Here is an 18,616-nt window from a genome sequence, read left to right as displayed (position 1 = left end):
TGGATATCTAAAGGTATCTTAGATTTTCACTTGAGTCACATAAAAACATGCAATTTAAAAAATCTTTAAAAACGAATAATGCGTTATTTTCATTGTTAAATTTTCAAATTTGCTTAAAAACTTCATTCCATCTGTCATATCATAAACCTACTAATGTTAAATCTCATTCTTTAAAACTAAAAAACATTGTAATATTGTCACTTTGATGTTGAGTTTATTTGCTTTTGTTCATGGACTCCATTTGCAATATGTTTTCTCACCATAAGGAGAACAACATCTTCATTGTTAAGGTATTTCTTTGATTGTTTCTAACATTTTAAAATCACGAATATTATGAGTAACCTCATCAATGCTATGATCAATAACACTTCCATTTATCACTATCACCCAATGGTTGACACGTGTAATAAATTTATATCTTGAAGATTTTGTTTTTATGTATTTGTTTGTATATACGGTAGTATTAATTTATTCGGTGGACTAATTCTAATTTTCATTAAGAGTGAAGGGAGAAAAATATATTTAACCAAAAATATATCAATTTATGATAATAAAAAAAATAAGTGATCAAAAGAATTTTTTTAAATATTTTAAAAAAACTCCCAAGAATCAATACAATAATAGAGAGAAAAAAAAATATAAAAAATATTTATTTTATAAATTTTAAGTCAATTTATAATTTATTAAATATCAAATTTCAAGAAAAAAAATTATAAAGTACTCAAAATAAGAACAATTCATATATTAAGAATCCAAAATTGATTTAGTCCATATTATTTTTATATTAGTACTTTTAATCGGTAAAATTTCCTCTTTGAGTAAAATTATCTCAATCCTAGAATATCAGAAAGATAATTAGGTGGTCCAATCATTTCATATTTTCCATATATTTCCCCTATTAAGTCCAGTTAGCATGAGAGGGTTTCTTGCTAATGCTTGTTGTAAACTAATAAATTAAAGGCTTAATTACTCATTTAATTTTGAATAAATTTTAGCTTTTATTTTTGTACTGAATTTATATTAATTTCTATAGATATTATTTTAATATTTTCTCCAAACATATTATTCTTAAATATCTTTTAGCTCTTATATATAACAAAATTATCAATATTAGGAGTCTACTCATAAAATTATGGTTATATACATTATTATTTAATCGAACATTATAAAATTAAAAATATTAAATAATATTAATATGCGGTGATGAAAGATGATACTACATAAATAGAAATATTAGAAAATAATTTCATCCGTCTGTAAATAAAAGTTAGGTTCTTGTATATAAACAAATTATTGAAGAATTTTCTCAAAAGGAAAAAATAAAATTGATATGGAAGATTAGATCTCATTTAAATCTTCTATTATCATAATTTCAAATATGTTTTCGCTTTTTATTTTCACATGATAGACTAAAGGTTAAATAGATGATAATTTTTTATTAAAGGCTAAGTTTGATTGTAAGTGTGAGTTAAAGTTCTACATTGGATAAAATAGACAAAATTAAATATTATATAAGAATAAAGACTCATAACACCATTACCTTAGAGGTTTTAGGGTTAAAACGGTGTCAAATGCCTTATATGTATAAAGCTAATATCATATAACCATATAGAATCATAATCTTTCGATGATGATAACCGTAACCCATATATAACTATAACTAAAATATATGAAAGAATATATAACCCAACAATAAGACTACTTCACTCCCGTTTATATATTCAAATTGATTTATGGTGTTCAACACAAATGCATTTTAAACAAAACAAATCAACCCAAATTCCACACTCTAATCATAAAATCTTAATTCCATTGTACAATATGGCCAATATAAAGTGCTCTTCCTATTTGCCCTTTCATGATCTCATATTCTCTATTTCTGGATCTTCTTTCTCTTCTCTCCCACTTTACTCTTTCATTCTCAAACTGGTGCCTTTACTTCACCATTATATATATATATATATATATATATTCAATGAAGGGCCACTTGAAGAAACCATTTTTACTGTGGATAAGTACCCTAACATGGGACTAGGAACCCCTTTATAGGTATATCCTTTGCTGGTTTTGTCCTCTCCAATATCTTAATCAATGTCCATAAAGTTCTATAATTCTTCCCTGCTTTGGACATGTTGTGTTGCCAAACTGTTGAAGCTTTGTGATCTTCCAGAATACTCCTTTATTAGTTTAAAGAAGAATGAATCTTCTCTCTCAAGTAACCTTGATGGTTCATCATACTCTGCAATTCTCCCTGCAACATAACATTCATGCATTAACCAACTCTGTTATCAATCTAACATATCAAATTTCTAGTTCCATTATCATGTTTGCTTTCAATTACCAACTGCACTATTTCTCAACTAGTTTTCTTCTTAGACAAATTTCTCTATAAAACATGTTAGAGCCAATCCTAATGAAGTTTGTTATTTTCTGAATCTATTATTTCACATACTATTGGACGACTTATCATTCACAGATATCTAGTTTGACGCTCGACATGCATGTGTCTCGTGTGAGGAATATGTTGAAAATTTCACATTCACTGGAGATTTGGTTAAATTATAGTATATAAGTAGATACAAACCTCACCGTTCAAGCTTTAAGATTGAATTAGGCATAAAATTTACTTTTCAATAATGTACATATAGACAAATAGATAGATACACATACCATCACTGAGCACCAAAACCAAATCGCTATCAATAACTGTGTGGATTCTGTGAGCTATTGTGACAACAGTTCTATGTTTGAACTCTTGACTTATGATGTTCTGTAACACTCCATCAGTTGCAGAATCCACTGAGGCTGTGGCTTCATCCAGCACTAGTATGCTGCTTCTTTTCAGCAGGGCTCTTCCAAGGCAAAATAATTGCCTTTGGCCAACACTCCAGTTATCACCATTTTCAACCACTGACAAAAAGCATCAAATTCAGTTTTTGTAACGATTACTAATACCTCAAACAAGCATTGCAAAACTATGAAAGTTCAAAGATAAAGAGTTCAACCAGGGGACTCCAACTTCTCTTCCTTGGCCCTCACTAGGTGGCCCAGTTGACATTTGTCTAGAGCCTGAAAATGAAAAAAGTCACTGGTAAATGATGATAATCTTTGTGAAAAATTTAAAACTTCATTTTGGCTTCCATTTTTATGTTCTAGATCAAACTGTTTGATTAAATTATTTACCTCCCACACTTCAATGTCAGAGTATTGCTGAAGAGGGTCCAAGTTTCCTCTAACAGTTCCTTCAAACAAGGCAGGGTCTTGTGGGATAATGCTAAGCCTTGACCTTAAATCATGGAGACCTATCTTGCATATATCCACATTGTCAATGATAATGCTTCCTTCTCTTGGTTCAACAATCCTGAAAATGGCTTGTATGAGGGTTGATTTTCCACTCCCAGTACGCCCAACAACACCAACTTTCTTCCTCCCAGGAAATGTGCAAGTGATGTTTTTCAACACGGATGGTAGATGTTCAGCATAACGTATCTGTCACACATTTAATTGCATAGTAGAATATAAGTATTCAAGAACTCATGGACATAAAAGAAAAATGTAGTTGCAAGAAGTGTTTTGAGGAAAAAGTCCATGAAGACTCCATGTTCTTTTCTGAGTTTTTTCAGTAGTGCTGTCCTCTGCTGAGCATTAACAATACACTGATGTTGTTACTTTATAAATATTTTTAATATATTTTAAGATATAAAAATTGGTCCATCGGTATATTTTGAAGGCACAACAGAGGAATAACACAGAAAAACCCAGTAAAAAATCCAAATTCGGTGGTCCAGAATCCAGGTTCTCTACTTGTTTGTTGGTATTGTTCCCTACTAAGCATTAACAATAGACTAATGTTGATACTTTAAAAATCTATTTAATATATTTTAAAACATTAAAATCAGTGTTTGTCAGTATATTTTGAAAACACAACAGATGAACAGTACAGAAAAATCCAGCAGAGAATTGAAATTCATCCATGAATCTATAGGCCGTTTACACTATTATTCAATCAGAAATTACCAGGTATTGGAAGTTGGTTGACATTTACATTGATTATCTCATTAGCTATATCTATAATGCATATGTGTTTATCATATAATAGCATATCTCTTTATGATCTTTGGTGGGTTGATAGTGTAAAACATTTTACATACAGTGAACAGAAATTAAACTCTAATGTTGCTTACCATATGCATGTGTTCCTCTTATACATATTATAATATATTCCTTACATCTTTTAAACATGTTTTAAACTGTTGCTATCTAACCTGTAAATTTTTGAAACATATTGTTCCAGTTTCTGGCCAGTTGCTTGGTGGCCTTCTGTCTTCAATCACAAGAGGTGCTTCACTTTTTATATTTGTGTACTGAAGAATTCTTTCAACTGATATCATCTTGTTTTCTGCATTGCATATGTTCCATATAACTGAAGCTTGCAGCACATTCAGATTGATCCCATATGTTACTGCAAGTCCTGCAATACCTGTAACAAATCCAATGCAGAAAAATGTAATGCTTAATTCATGAAAGGTGATTTATCTGATGATATATTTGGGTGTTTCAATGAAACATGAATGTTTGTGTTGTGATTGATAATGTCAAGTTTCCAAACAAAAACTTAGTACTTACTTGGGTTGATTATTCCTTCAGGGAGGCTCACTAGCATGACCAATGAGAAGGCAAAAACAAAATTTGACAGTAAATTCAATCTGAAAGAAAGCCATTCCATTGCAGACACATTATGAAACCATGGCCTTGAGAAGCCATCCACAAGGAGAAGATTGGTGTATATGAAACGGCCTTCTTGATCAAAAGCTCTTATTGATGCTGCTCCTGCCAAAGATTCTGAAAAATGATGGAGAATTGGAGTGATCTGAATCTGCGCTAAGCGAGCCAGTTCTCTAGCTGTAGGAGTATAATATCTCTGAAACAAAAATCATTCAACCTCTGTTAGGATTAGAAACTGAGAAAGAGACTAACTTCACAGTCATTTTCTGTCTATTGGTTTAAGATGAGTACGGCTAAGAAGTGGACTTTAAACCTAATTCAATCTTACAAAATCGGTTTATAAGGTAAGGTTTGAATCCCATATATATAAATTGTCTTATTTCTAGTCGATACGTGACTTCCAACAAGTACTATCACTTCCTTACTGTGTTTAAAATGTTTTATTTAAAATTCAAATTGAAATTTCACATAGTTTGTAACATCCAATTCCAATGTCTTAGTTTTAACTTTGTTACATCATTGACTGATGTGACTTTCATTGCTTGAGAAATCATATTAGATCTAGTGTACATTTTGAAAATAGGAATGTGTCTCACTTTTTGTTTGTGCTGTCATATATAGATCAAAAAGGAAAAGGAATCACATACTTGATACCATATGCAGACTGCAGTAACTGGAATGAAGATGACAAATACTTGCCATGCCACTTGACACATCACGGCAATGGTTCCTAGAATCTGTATTATTGAGAAAGCACACCATCCTACTTTGTTTGCCATTTCCAAATCTAGCACACTTTGATCTGTGGAAGCCTGAAACAAAAGTTTTCAAGTGTTGGTATTATTGAGAAAAGAACACTTCAAGGAAGATCCACAGATACATGGACACGTCAAAGTTCATGTACTAAAAACATATTTAATCCTAAATATAATTGTTATGAATGCGAACTTACCCTATTCAAGATTCTTCCAGCTGGGGTAGAATCAAAAAAGGACATGGGGGCTCGGAGCACACTATGCAACATTTTTGTGAAAAGTGACTGTGCTGTCCAAAGTCCAGCATTTAACACCATCATGGCTCGCAGAAGAACACAGAATGAACCAGCAACTGAGAGTGCCATATAAATAAGTAGTATGAAATTCATGTCAAATATAGGCTTGGCATCACTACTTGTGGGGCAAACCCAAGCCATCCAATAGTTACTGGCAATCTGAAGAATTTGGAATGAAGATTGTGCCAAGAGAATGAGAGGAACAAACATTCCTCCTTTGACAGTGGTCAAATAAGTCCAGTAAACTTCTTTTGCTATGCTTCCTGTTTCTCTTTCCTCTTCTTGCACCAACTTTCCATCATTTCCTTTGTCCTCTGGAGGATTGTCTTGCACTTTGTCATGCTGAAGACTTGACCTGGAGTTCAAGTTGGATTCCCCTTCTTCAGCTATTGAATTGAAACTTGTTCTACTTGAGTTTTCAGCAACAACAATTGACTCCAGAGCTTTGCTGTGAGCACCAACCAAAACTTCAAATCCTATATTTTGCTTTAGAAGATCTTCAAATTTTCCAGCTTGTGCTATCCTTCCATTTTGCATCACCTAGATTCATTTGGGTCACCATTTGTTATACACTAAGCAACACTGACAATATGCTATTATATATCACTATCATATTTTAATGTCTTCTACTAGCATTATTTGATTTGTTCTTCAGTGATTAGAAGAAAGAAATAAACAAACTTTCACAGTGCATTTACCAGAATGAGGTCTGCTGCTGGGAGAAACTCAACTTGATGTGTGACAAAAATTATAGTTTTCTCTTTGAGAATCCCCATAAGGCACTCCTGCAGAAAACATGTGGACAAAATAGTAAAGCAATTGTTTCTCACACCATGAAGTGTTTGCACACATTTTTGAAGTCTGAAGAAAATGTAACTAACCTTGAAGAGGTGAGTACCGGTATGAGCATCAACAGCACTGAAAGGATCATCAAAAAGGTATATATCAGCATCCTGGTAAACTGCTCTAGCAATCTGTATCCTTTGTTTCTGTCCACCACTCATGTTAATCCCTCTTTCTCCAATCTCTGTCATGTCACCACATGAGAATAGCTCAAAGTCCTTTTTTAATGCACATGCCTCAACAGTTTTGTCATACTTATCAGCATTGTACTCTTTTCCAAAGGTGATGTTGTCCCTTATGTTTCCAGTGAGTATCCATGCAGATTGTGGAACATAAGCTTTTGTTCCACTGATCTTAACATTCCCAGACTGTTTATATATTTCTCCCAAAATCCCTGATAGAAGACTAGACTTTCCTGAACCTACAGATCCACACACTGCCACCTTCATTCCCCTCTTAACTCTCAACTCTATTTCATCAATGGTTGGAGTTGTTGAATCAGGATCCCAGCTGAATCTCCCTCTCTCAATAACCACATCAAATTCTGTTCTCTCCTTTGCTACATTTTCAATGACATCATGCTGGATTTCTTCCTCACGGAGGAATGAAGCGATTCTATCAACAGAAACTTTTCCCTGAGCAATGACATTGAGCAGATCAGGCAAGCTGAATATAGGATCCTGCAGCATTCTGAATGTTGCAAATGCAGACAAGACCCTTCCTGCTGTCAGTTCAATCCCCATGAACATGCATGCCCAAAAGGTTATCACAGAAATGAATGTAGGTGACCCCCAGAAGATAAAGGCAGAAAATGCTGCTTGCCTCAAGGACTTTGTTAGCCAATTGTACTCCACATTCCTCAGTGCTTCTATCCTCTCACAAAATTGACTGTCCCATGCTTGAAGCTTCAGAGTCCTCATGTTTCTGAGGACTTCTGAAGTTGCTTTCATTCTGTTGTCCTTGGCATCCATGATCTTGGCCTGGTATCTTTTCTGTATCTTTGTTAGAGGTATGTTCAAGGTCATCACTCCCAATGTTGCAGCCAGTGCAGCCAATGAACCTAGTCCTAGATTCGTATGCAGAATGAACACTGCTAAGGAAATTTGTATTGGCAGCATCCATATCACATTCACGTACCAAACAAAATCTGTGATTCTCTGCACATCTACACTCATGTAGTTCATAATCTCACCACCTGTGTGACTCTGGCGCGATCTACTCGACAGATGCAGACCCTTCTGATATATATGAGATATCAATGCAGCTCTGAGGCGAAGGCCTAATTGTCTGGCTCCAAAAATCCATTGGCGCTGAGCTATGGTTTCCACCATTTTGGCACAGAGAAAAGCCAGTGAAAGAAGGTATCCACTCTTCAAGCCACGAGCTTCCTTCTCTCCCAAGAAATCCACAAAGTCTGTTATCAAGTATGGACCAACATAAGATGCTGAAGCATTCACCACTGCAAACAATGCATTCAGTGCAGCTTTCTTCCGAGCAAAAAGGTAGATCGCCTTGTAGATAGAAGGGTTTGCAGTGCCATCTTCCTCCTTGACTTTCCTAAGGCTCTCATCAAAGGAACATGTCAGAAACTCAGCAGAGTCTTTGATGTCAACATCAGGAATGTCACTCTGTTCAAGGGGTTTCTTATACCCTACTGCAAACAAAGGGTTGAGCCATGAGAAATTAATGAGTTGCAGAAGCGTGGCTTTTCCATATGGAGATTCCTTTAGAATCTCCGAATGTTTCTCAGTTTTCTCTCCAAGAAGTGGTTCTGCTGCACCATTTGTGGCAAGCATCACAGTGCCTGTTTTCCCAGTTGTGGAAACAACCAGAAGGCATGATGAAGCAATCAAACCAAGAAAATCTGCATATTCTCTGATGCTAATCTGGCCACTGTTGGTGACACTGAAATGGACATGAAGGCCTGTGCTTATGATGCACACGATGAAACTGCAGAGCCACCAAGCCCTCAGAATCCAAGGGAAATGTGTGCTTGATTTTGATGTCTTCCATGTTGCTACAAGACTAGTGACCCATGATAACACCTGAACTATCTCTGATGTGAAAGCCTGAAGCTTTGAGGTGCATTGAGTCTCTTGATTCAGCATCAGTAGCAGCAGTGATGCATGAACACCCAGCAACAGTGTGTTGCTGACAATGCTGATTTTGTAAGCAAAACCGTGTTTGATTGCTGGTGGATGCATCGATTTTGTGGCACCATCTGGAACCTTGGTTTGCTTTCTGATCAGGCTCATATATTTTCTTAGGAGTTGGATTAACAGGATCACAGAGAACCCAAGTTCCACTGGTAAAATCACGTGCTCCAACAAGCATGGTGATTCTAATGGCTGCCATGAAGTCCAAAACTGCGTTTTTTGCTCTGTCAAAGTCAAGAAACCATTCATGTCAACTTTTGAAGATATATGTCATATAGTTCCAACAAAAGTTAAGATTAAACGTGATTAGGTTGTTTCATTGTTCAAGAAATTAACGATGTCGTTCATGCATGCAAGACTTGTTTTAGGAATAACAATGAAACCGGAACTGATAATTTTTTTTTTTGCAGACTTTTTTTTTTTTTTATAAACTTTGATAAAGTTTGTTTTTTATTCATACCAAACATTTTTTTCTTTTTTCAAATTTTTTTCAAATCTTATCAAAACTTCTTTATCCGTTGAGATGCTGATAGATATGCATTGTAAAAGGTTTGTCAAAAAACCTTTATTAAAATCTAATTTTCCATTATCAAATATAATATTATCAAATATTTAATATAAAAAATAATTTTTTATATAAAATATCAAATAATAAATTATAATTAATTAGAAATATTAAATAACAATGGAATAAATATACAAAAATGTCCCATAAATGTTACGAAACTAATGAACAAATAAATAATTAAAAATATTTTGATAATCGAAAGACACAGGAGAATGATTTATATATTTATATATGTAACTAATTAATTTGTAAATTCTCTATCAAAATTGGGATAATTTGAGAGAATATCCACGTGGCGAAATCATTCGCCAATATCATTTTCAATACTATGCTTAAGTCAAGTATACGATTTTATGTTTAGGACATAGTTTTTGAAAACAGTGGGTACAGTAACAGTTACATTATGAAGTTTTTTAATTTCCATAAATCATTAATTCAGGTGAGTGTGTTTGTTGAATAATGTTTATTGAATAAATTGTTTTATAAAGACAGTTAAAAATAAAAATAAAGTACAATAAATTGTTTTAGTAAGTGTTTATAGAATAAACACGTGTTATAATTTTATAAAGTTAATTATAGTAACGTTTAGACAATTATATAAGTTATATAAATAAATTAGATAATAAAACTTAATAGCCACTAATTCAATAATCATCACTTACCATTGAATAAAGTAAATCGAAAAAAAATGCGAATTTTAGTTCTTAAACACATAAGATACTGTTAATTTAATTAGTAATTGAAATATTGAAAGTGTCAAAGATCCATCAATTATATCTTCTTGTGTTTTACGACTAATTTATTATTAAAACATAATTTTAAAGACTATTAACAGTAAATAACAAAGACCATTCTGTCATTATTAAATTATACTATTCAAGGTTGAATCTATATAATTTCCACACATCCACATACCAATTCAGGTTCTTACTTTTTTTAAAGACTAAATTAATAGCCATGCATTTAAAAATAAAATTAATAAATTATCTATACATTTATTCTTTCTTTATACATATATTTTTGTTAATATATATATATATATATATATATATATATATTACTTATTGATTTATTTTTATTTTTCTTTCACGTAATTCCCAAAGTTATTCTCTTTCCCTCCTCACAAGATCTATATCTGTCTTTAACAACTTTCAAATTCTCTATTCCCTCGTTTCATTTGTTATTCCTATTTAAAGAAAGCAACATAAAAATAAATAAGTATGCATTAAGAATCTAATAAACTTAAAGTAATATAAAATGATTCACCAGTCCTAAAATAACTGTCCAAGTTGTTTTCATAATTAAAAAACAGAAAAGAATAAAATTATAAACAATAATATTTTGACTACTAAATTTTTTTTCTTACGATGTGTTATTTTTTAAATAGTTTTAAAATATTAAAAATAAAAAAAATAAAAGAAAAAAATCATTTTAAAAAATATCACCTGAGATTATAAGAAAAATTTTATTAAAGTAAATTTAGTAGTAAGATAATATTTTCAATTATTTATATATAAATTATGAATCAAAACTTCGAATATTTCATTCAAATAACTTATAATATTGGTAGGTGTGTGACTCTGCATTCGGAGTATGATTTTTAACATTAGTTTAAGTAGTTTGTGTGAAGTTGAAAGCAATGTACGAAACAACTCAGCAATGATTGTGAAAGCCTTTGTCTTGTTCCTAAAATTTAATGAATTAAGGAATATTTGTCGTATATTCATTATGTAAACACAAAAAGTTAAATTTTGCGAGAAACCCGAAACCTATAAACAAAGTAATTGGAATCACTGCACCGCATCGTTGTCACTGTTTTTCAAAACAAAGTTTGTTTTCTCGAAAACATAAATTTTTCTCTGATTAGTTACTTATTTCATCTTAACATGTGTGCCATGTTCTCATTCTGAACATTTCATATAATTATTTTTTTGTTTAATAGTTTTTTTTCCGATTATTATAGTATTTTTTTTTCATTATTTATATCTTGAGTATCTATTAGTTTTGAAATGGTAGTGTGAAGATGTAAACATCGGAATATAAAAATATTCAAGATTAAAACTTTAAGGTGTGATGGGTAGAAAAGAGAAAGATAAAGTGAGTAAAACAAATAGGTGAAAAAGAAATTAAAATCTAGAAAAGAATGATAAATAAAAAGGAAATTAAAGTAAAAAAAAACAATATTGATCAATTCACTTATTTCTTTTTTAGAATTTTCTTTTTTTTATGATACCAAATAAACCTAATTTATCTATTGCTTCTATTTTTCACTTACTTCTTTTAAACACAAATTTTTTTATGATATAAAAATTAGTGAATTATTATTTGGAATGAATTGAATGTGTTAGTGTTTTTCAATTCAACATTATTTATCCCAAACAAACTTTTTAAAACATTAGAATTCTTCACATAGTGACGATTTTAAGTTACTACCTTGAAAATTCTAATCTTTTAAGTAGAAACTTCACAAGACACCCCTTGGAATTCCAACCCATATTTTGAAAGATCAAGAAAGCAAAGTTTAGGTTTTGTTGTCTTTCCCACTTGAAGGAAAAAATTGGAAATTTATTTTGAAAGAAGATAAGAGTGAGCATGTGGAGTATTATATTAAAGGAAAATGAAAATGGTGGAAAATTATTTTGAGCACTTAGAACAATGAATCCAGCCACATAAAACTAGAAGACAATGTAGTTTCCGACAGCTACAAAGGTCATGTCATGTGGTATTTGTCATTTCAATCTCACACCAATCACTTTCAAGTATGTGGAACCTACTAGGAAAGCACTTTGTGGAATTATTTGGTTTAATAATTCATATATTGACATTTATATATTATTATACAAGTGTTACACTTCACTTTGAATACGTAAGAAAACTAATTTTATTTAGCATGTTATTGTTGAAATATATGTTATTTTAGTCACAACTATAGTTTAAGTTTAAGTTTGATCTTCACCTTGTCATTATATACTTAAGTGTGTTAGAAAGTTTTAGGAAGTGTGTGTGTTTAATTCAATGATTGAATTGTCCTTTCATATCTTCTAAAGACAAGATTAATATAATAATTTTAAGGATTTTATTGAAGAAGAAAGTTTAAATGTCTATACAAACACATTTGAAATCTTTATAGATATTTAATATAAATAAAAATTAAAAAAAAATTGAAAAGGTAAAAATGTTTTTTATGAAATATAGTTTAAGTTAAGTTATAAGTTAGAAACAAATCTCATTTTAGATAATAATCTTAGACGTAAAGGAACATATTGAAGATTAAACGTTATAAGTGAAATGAAATTATTACATATAAATAAGATAAAATTTTATTTATAAATTAATTAAATTAATTTTATGAAGTTCAATTAAATGTAAAGTTCACTTTCTGACATTATTTAAAAGAAAACTTAAAAGTGTATGAAATGATTAAAGGAGAATATGCACGGAAAGAAAAAGTAGAAAAGAGAAACCATTATGTATGGTTGAGTTGTTATTTTCTTATGAGAAATAAAGAAAACGGGTATCAAAATAAAAATAAAAAACTCTATCATGAAAAATTATAAAATAAAATGTCACTAGTTATGTAGACTTTTAAAATGATTATATTATATTCTAAATATTGTATAACTTTAAATCTTGATCATTATGCATTATTAATAACGTGAATTTATAATTCTTTCACCATTGTATAAAACTAACTTATTATATGAATAATCAGAGACATGTTACAAATATTACATAATATTTCTGTCACTTAAGATCACTCAATAGATTAAGAATAATATCAGTTTATGATATACATATATATATATATATATATATATATATATATATATATATATATATAACATAAACCAGTTAAAATTGTTGATAGAATGTATTTTTGGAGAAAACAAACTATATATATTTCATATTATGAATCACAAACTAGTAATTTTTTTCCTCTCTCTTTTTTTCTTCTTTAATTAAATATTAAAATCTCTTTCAACTGAAAAACAAAATTCCTTCAAAACATGGGATAAAACAACAGAGGGGTCATCAAAGAAGTGAAGAACAAAAGGACAAATAGAATAAAACATGAAGTAAAAGGCTCACACATAAGCTTAATTAATTAGTAATGTAAATGAGATTAAATCTTCAGTTTTGTAATCAATCAAAACAAAATTTTCACCCTCCACTGATCTTATTTATCACTGCAAATAAGATTGGTTTCAGTTCTATGGATGAGAAATTCAATGTTATATATACGTAAAGTTCTGCACTTTATGTAGCATAGTAAATGATGGTGGACTGAAAATTTCATGACAGAAAAAAGTTTCAGTTTTGTTTGATGTATTTCATGCATATAAAACAGAAGAAAAAGGTGCATAAAACTTGTAAGAATGGTTAGAAGTAACTTACTTGTGGCATCAAATATGTTGTAGAAGTTCTCCAAAGCCATGCTTGCTTCTGAACTTGAAGCTCAAATTCTGCAGTAAGTTCTGCAGAAAAGAGTCACACACATCATCATTACTTGGTTTTGGATTCAATTCAACACCTTGTATCTTATGATAATATTCATAATAACTACAACAATATTATATATATATATATATATATATATATATATATATATATATATATATACACAGACATAGCCACTAACATGTAATGAGTTTAGAGCTTCTGAGAGCAGAGAAAACAAGCATGAGAAAAGTGGAGAGAGTCACATACACAGAGAGAGTGAGAGAGAGAGAGAGAGAGAGAAGTGTTAGGGGAGATTTATAAGAGTTGCAATAGAGAAAAAGGTAAAAAGCTAATGTGCAGAAAATATGTTTTTGTTTATTTTATGGTCAATTTTCTTGGTGAGAAAGAAAATTGGACTGCTATTGTGTCACGTGAGAGTCTGCAAAATTTGATTTTGGCATTTTATGTTAGACGAATAAATGGTTTTTGTGGTCTCAGCATTCCAATTTTGATAGAAAGAAAAGCTGCCATTAACAAATGAAAGCAATCTGTGATGGACCCAGTTGAAGGGAAATACCATGAGTGTTGCAGACTTCAATTAATGCACTTCATATTCATATATATATATATATATATATATATATATATATATATATATATATATATATGTCTCATCATTGCACAGTGCATGATGAGTTTTTGGGTCCTTCACAGGAAAAGTGAACAACTTAGGCATGTTATATAGACTTAGAATTGGTCTTGAAATGGGTTCAAAACATGAAAGATTATAGAAATGGTTTTGGAATTGACTTTTGTGGACACAGATGGTTGGATATTGATATTTTTTTATTAACTGCACAAAAAGTTAATAAATTTCTGATAAAAATTCAAAAGGGGCACCAGTTTTTTACTTGGAAATTCAGACAAAACCCTAATTACAATTTCTCATTTTGGGGTAAAAGAAGAGATACATATATATATATATATATATATATATATATATATATATATATATCCCACATTTAGGTTAAATATTTGAGAATTATGCAAGTTTTCTGATGCAACATACTAAAAATTTCTTACCTCTAACGCAGGAAAAAGAAGAAGAAGAACAAAAAGTTGTTGCTCATAATTGGTTGAAAACCTAAAATTTCTTCAACCATGTTTGGGATTGCGTATGTAAGTACAATTAATTAATTGTACGAATTTTTCAATGATTTTATGAACGAAGAATTGTGAAAGAATTCAATGATTTTCGCATACCTAGATGTCAAAATCATCAGAAGCAGAATGTTGGAGTTTGTGGTTGGAAGAATGATTGATAAAAGGAATTTTTTGAGATTGGATTGAAGAACAAAATTGTTTGAGAGGTTCTGAATTAATCCCTCAAAACCACACCCAACTACAATTTCATTTGATTGATGCTTTGTTTGCCACCATCATGTTTATAATGGAGGTAGAGATAGTATACTGTAAATACAGATAAAAGAAGAGCAATTGAATTTGGTTCACAATTTACCGAGAAGATAAATAAATAGAAATTTTTTTTATTTAGTTCATTAAATAATATTGAAATTATTTTTTAATACTTTAATATGTCCTGATATTAATTATTATAAATTAATTAATATTTCAGAAGATGAGTGTGATTTGATTTTATGATTATTTAACATGAACTGGTTGGCATTGATTGTGATGGACATTTGATATTGAGGGAACAGAAATCATGATTCCTAGGAATAACGAACCAATTCCTAGCAAGGATCTATTTTGTTGGTAACAAGTATTAGTTCTTTTTAACAGATTTTATTCAAATCAAGTAGCAAAATGTTATTTTTCTCATTAAGTAATATTAAATCGTTATCATGATTCAGTAAAATCGTTATCATAATGACTCAGTAAGAGTGTTGTGATGTTATTTTCAATATATATTTTTTTTGGCGGAAACTTCATTTTTTGGGAATTTATTTTTAAAAGATAAATCAAACTTGATCTAATGTCAAAATATCTAGAAACTAAATGTTTTCTTTCTACTAGTCATTTGAACTATACACTACAATTAATATGGTCTTGACCTGTTAAAAATATCGAGCGAGTCAGGACATTGAGTCTGCTGGTCCGCAAAAGTCCAGTTCATAGAAACTCGCATAAATAAATAGACAAATAAAAATTTGCACTTATGTATATTCATTACTCTACTTCTAGATTTTTGTATGAACATTCCAAATTTTTTTATGACTAGAAAAGGCAAGTATTGTGTATTTTTGAGTGTGCTAAAATTTGAATAATACATGGTGTATATCAAAAAAACGAATATGAATATGATGAAAATGTTGAGTTATCAATTTATCATCCAATTTTCCAAAGTCTTTACCTAATTTTGTAAACTTGTTAAAGTTTCTTAATTTGTTGAATATTGAAAACTTTATCATGAGAATTAAAAAAAAAATAGACGGGCTGGCTTATGCGGGACAAGCTAAAATATTTAGCTCGCATTGAAAATGCAGGGCTGACCAGCCAGCTCGCATTTTGTGGGCCAAGTGCGGGTCAGGCTGACCCGTATTGCCACCCCTAACACTACACTAAAATCTTTTATTAATAACTAATTTTATAAATAAAAAATAATTAGTCATTATATAATGATCAATTTAGATATCAACTTATAAATTAAAATTTATTGATAACTAAAATAGTTTGGTTTCTAAATTGACATTATAGTGAATTGGTTTCTAAGTGACATTAGTTACCAAAGTTTTAGTTATAAAAAAAATTCGTTTCTAAATTTATCCCAATTCAAATACAACTTTAGAGACAAATATTTTTGGTAGTTAAAACCTTAGTAGTTAATGTTAGTTAGAAACTATTTTAGTCACTAATAAATTTTAATTTATAAACTGGTATCTAAATTAATTTTTATAGTAACTAATTATTTTTTGTAATTAAAATTGTGATTATAATAATAAATTTTCTTGTTGTGATAATTGTTAAATGTCACTAACAATAGAGATTAAAAACGAAATTTTAGATAAACCAACAAATAAAAATATATGGGACTAAAAGTTCAAACCTAAAAATGTATTTAAGCTTATCACTACAAAACTCTAGCACAAGTTTAGTGTTTAATTAATAATAATTTAGACTTATTAAGGTAGAAGACGGTTTTTAATTTTAAGATCAACAAGAATAATTTAAATTTAAGAGAAAACAAATTTATTTCAAATTCAAAAGATTAAAGTCGTATCTAAAGCTAAAATAAAAAATAAAAAGTGTATTTTTCGTTAATTTCTTTACAGGTGGAAATTTAAAAAGTAATTATTTTGTTATTATCAGCAATTTTAAAAATATAATTAAGTTACCGTTGTTACTTATGTTTTCTGAATTGTGTGGAGGATGATAAATCATGTTGGACTTTAAGGAGTCTAAATTTGAATTTTGTTATACACACAATTCAGAGACACATTAAGATGTTAGGTATTATTCTAAAATAAGTATGAACAATGATGTTGTTGATTTTGTGAAACAAGATCCTAAATGAGAACTTAGGTCTTTCATGTCATTCGCGTAATTGAGTTATAAAATCAATATTGATGTAATTGTTAAAGGATGTATCATTCTGCTTGTGGAGACATTATTAAAGAAAGTTGTGTGAACTAAATTAGTAATTCCTCTTTTTACTTTGGCATTAACAAATCCTTTTATGAAGAGTTTATGGTTGTTACATTGACGATAATTTTTTTTTTTTGTAAATTGTGGTTATAGATGGTTGTTGTTAGAATAAAAATCAATTTGTTAACTTTTTTCTTTTTCTTTTACATCGTTCTTTGGATTTTTAAAGAAAGAAAGATGAATTGTCTTAAAAATTATGAAATTTAAGATGTCTCATTTATTGTGGAGCCATTATCAGAGGGAGCAATGAGAACTACATTAGTCTTTCCTTTTTTTACCATAGCATTATCAGATCCTTTTATGCAGAGCTTATGGTCGGTACACTAAGGATAAAGATTTTAGTAGATTGTGGTTATAAATGTTTGTTGTTAGAATGTAACTCTACTTTGGTTGTCAACTTTTTTTTTTTCAAACTATTTTTTGTTATAGGTGACATCAATTATGACCAAGGCCAAATGGATCGGGTCACAATCAAATCATGATGTTTGGGCTTGTGTTACACTTTTGAGTAAAAATTGTGCCGTGACTAATGACTATAACTTTTGGTCTAGTGGTAAATGCTTGATCCTAACATTTCTTAAGTTTTTAAAGGAAGATGGATGAAATGAAAGGGTCTATAAATTGATATTTTAAAATTGATAGTGTGTTTAAAATATTGACATTAGATTATTTTAATATTAAAAAGTCAAAGTATAAATAGAAGTTTTATAAACGATTTTTATTATTTAAAAACACATTGTCTATGTAGAAACCACTTTTATATAGCTCTTTCACTTCTCTTTAGAGTTTCTCACTCCCCATTCCTCTGTTTGAAGATTGGAGATTGTTGGAGTGATCCTTGTAGCGAACTCTCAACTTCTATCTAGTTGGATTCTCTTTTAGAATAAGTTGGTTTTCTTTCATGGGTTTGTTTGTTCTTTCTTATGCATGTGAGTTCCTTTAGCTCGCATGTGGCGTTTCAGTCTTCTATACAATTATTTGTTGATCAGTTGTTCCAATTGCGTGTCATGAACATGTTTGTGTTGTTCCTAGGTATAGATAGATCATTCAGTTAGTTTAAAGGAAATTTGGTACTCTTTGAGTTTTTTAGTTGTCTACGAGTAAGAGAAAATCTAATTGCATTGTTTCTAAGTTATACCTATGTTGAACTTACCAACTATATGATTG

At 30.1% G+C, this 18,616-nt stretch overlaps 1 protein-coding gene across 1 annotated transcript; it reads right to left on the bottom strand.

Moving 5' to 3' along the window:
* Window positions 1-1,682: 1,682 nt before the first annotated feature.
* LOC114166629 (putative ABC transporter C family member 15) lies at window positions 1,683-14,096 on the bottom strand. Its single transcript, XM_028051380.1, has 12 exons — window positions 13,983-14,096; window positions 13,739-13,818; window positions 6,658-8,999; window positions 6,475-6,561; window positions 5,678-6,316; window positions 5,373-5,537; window positions 4,627-4,921; window positions 4,266-4,480; window positions 3,184-3,489; window positions 3,006-3,069; window positions 2,671-2,910; window positions 1,683-2,251 (listed from the first exon to the last, which is right to left on the bottom strand). Exons 2-12 carry the CDS (start codon window positions 13,776-13,778, stop codon window positions 2,106-2,108), a joined length of 4,539 nt encoding a protein of 1,512 aa, XP_027907181.1. The 5' UTR covers window positions 13,779-13,818; window positions 13,983-14,096; the 3' UTR covers window positions 1,683-2,105.
* Between the last annotated feature and the right edge of the window lie 4,520 nt (window positions 14,097-18,616).

This window comes from Vigna unguiculata, chromosome 10, assembly GCF_004118075.2.
Source record: "Vigna unguiculata cultivar IT97K-499-35 chromosome 10, ASM411807v1, whole genome shotgun sequence".
NCBI classification, from domain to species: domain Eukaryota; kingdom Viridiplantae; phylum Streptophyta; class Magnoliopsida; order Fabales; family Fabaceae; genus Vigna; species Vigna unguiculata.
The sequence above is the reverse complement of the archived record's forward strand: the minus strand, read 5'-3'. Positions and strand labels throughout refer to the sequence as shown.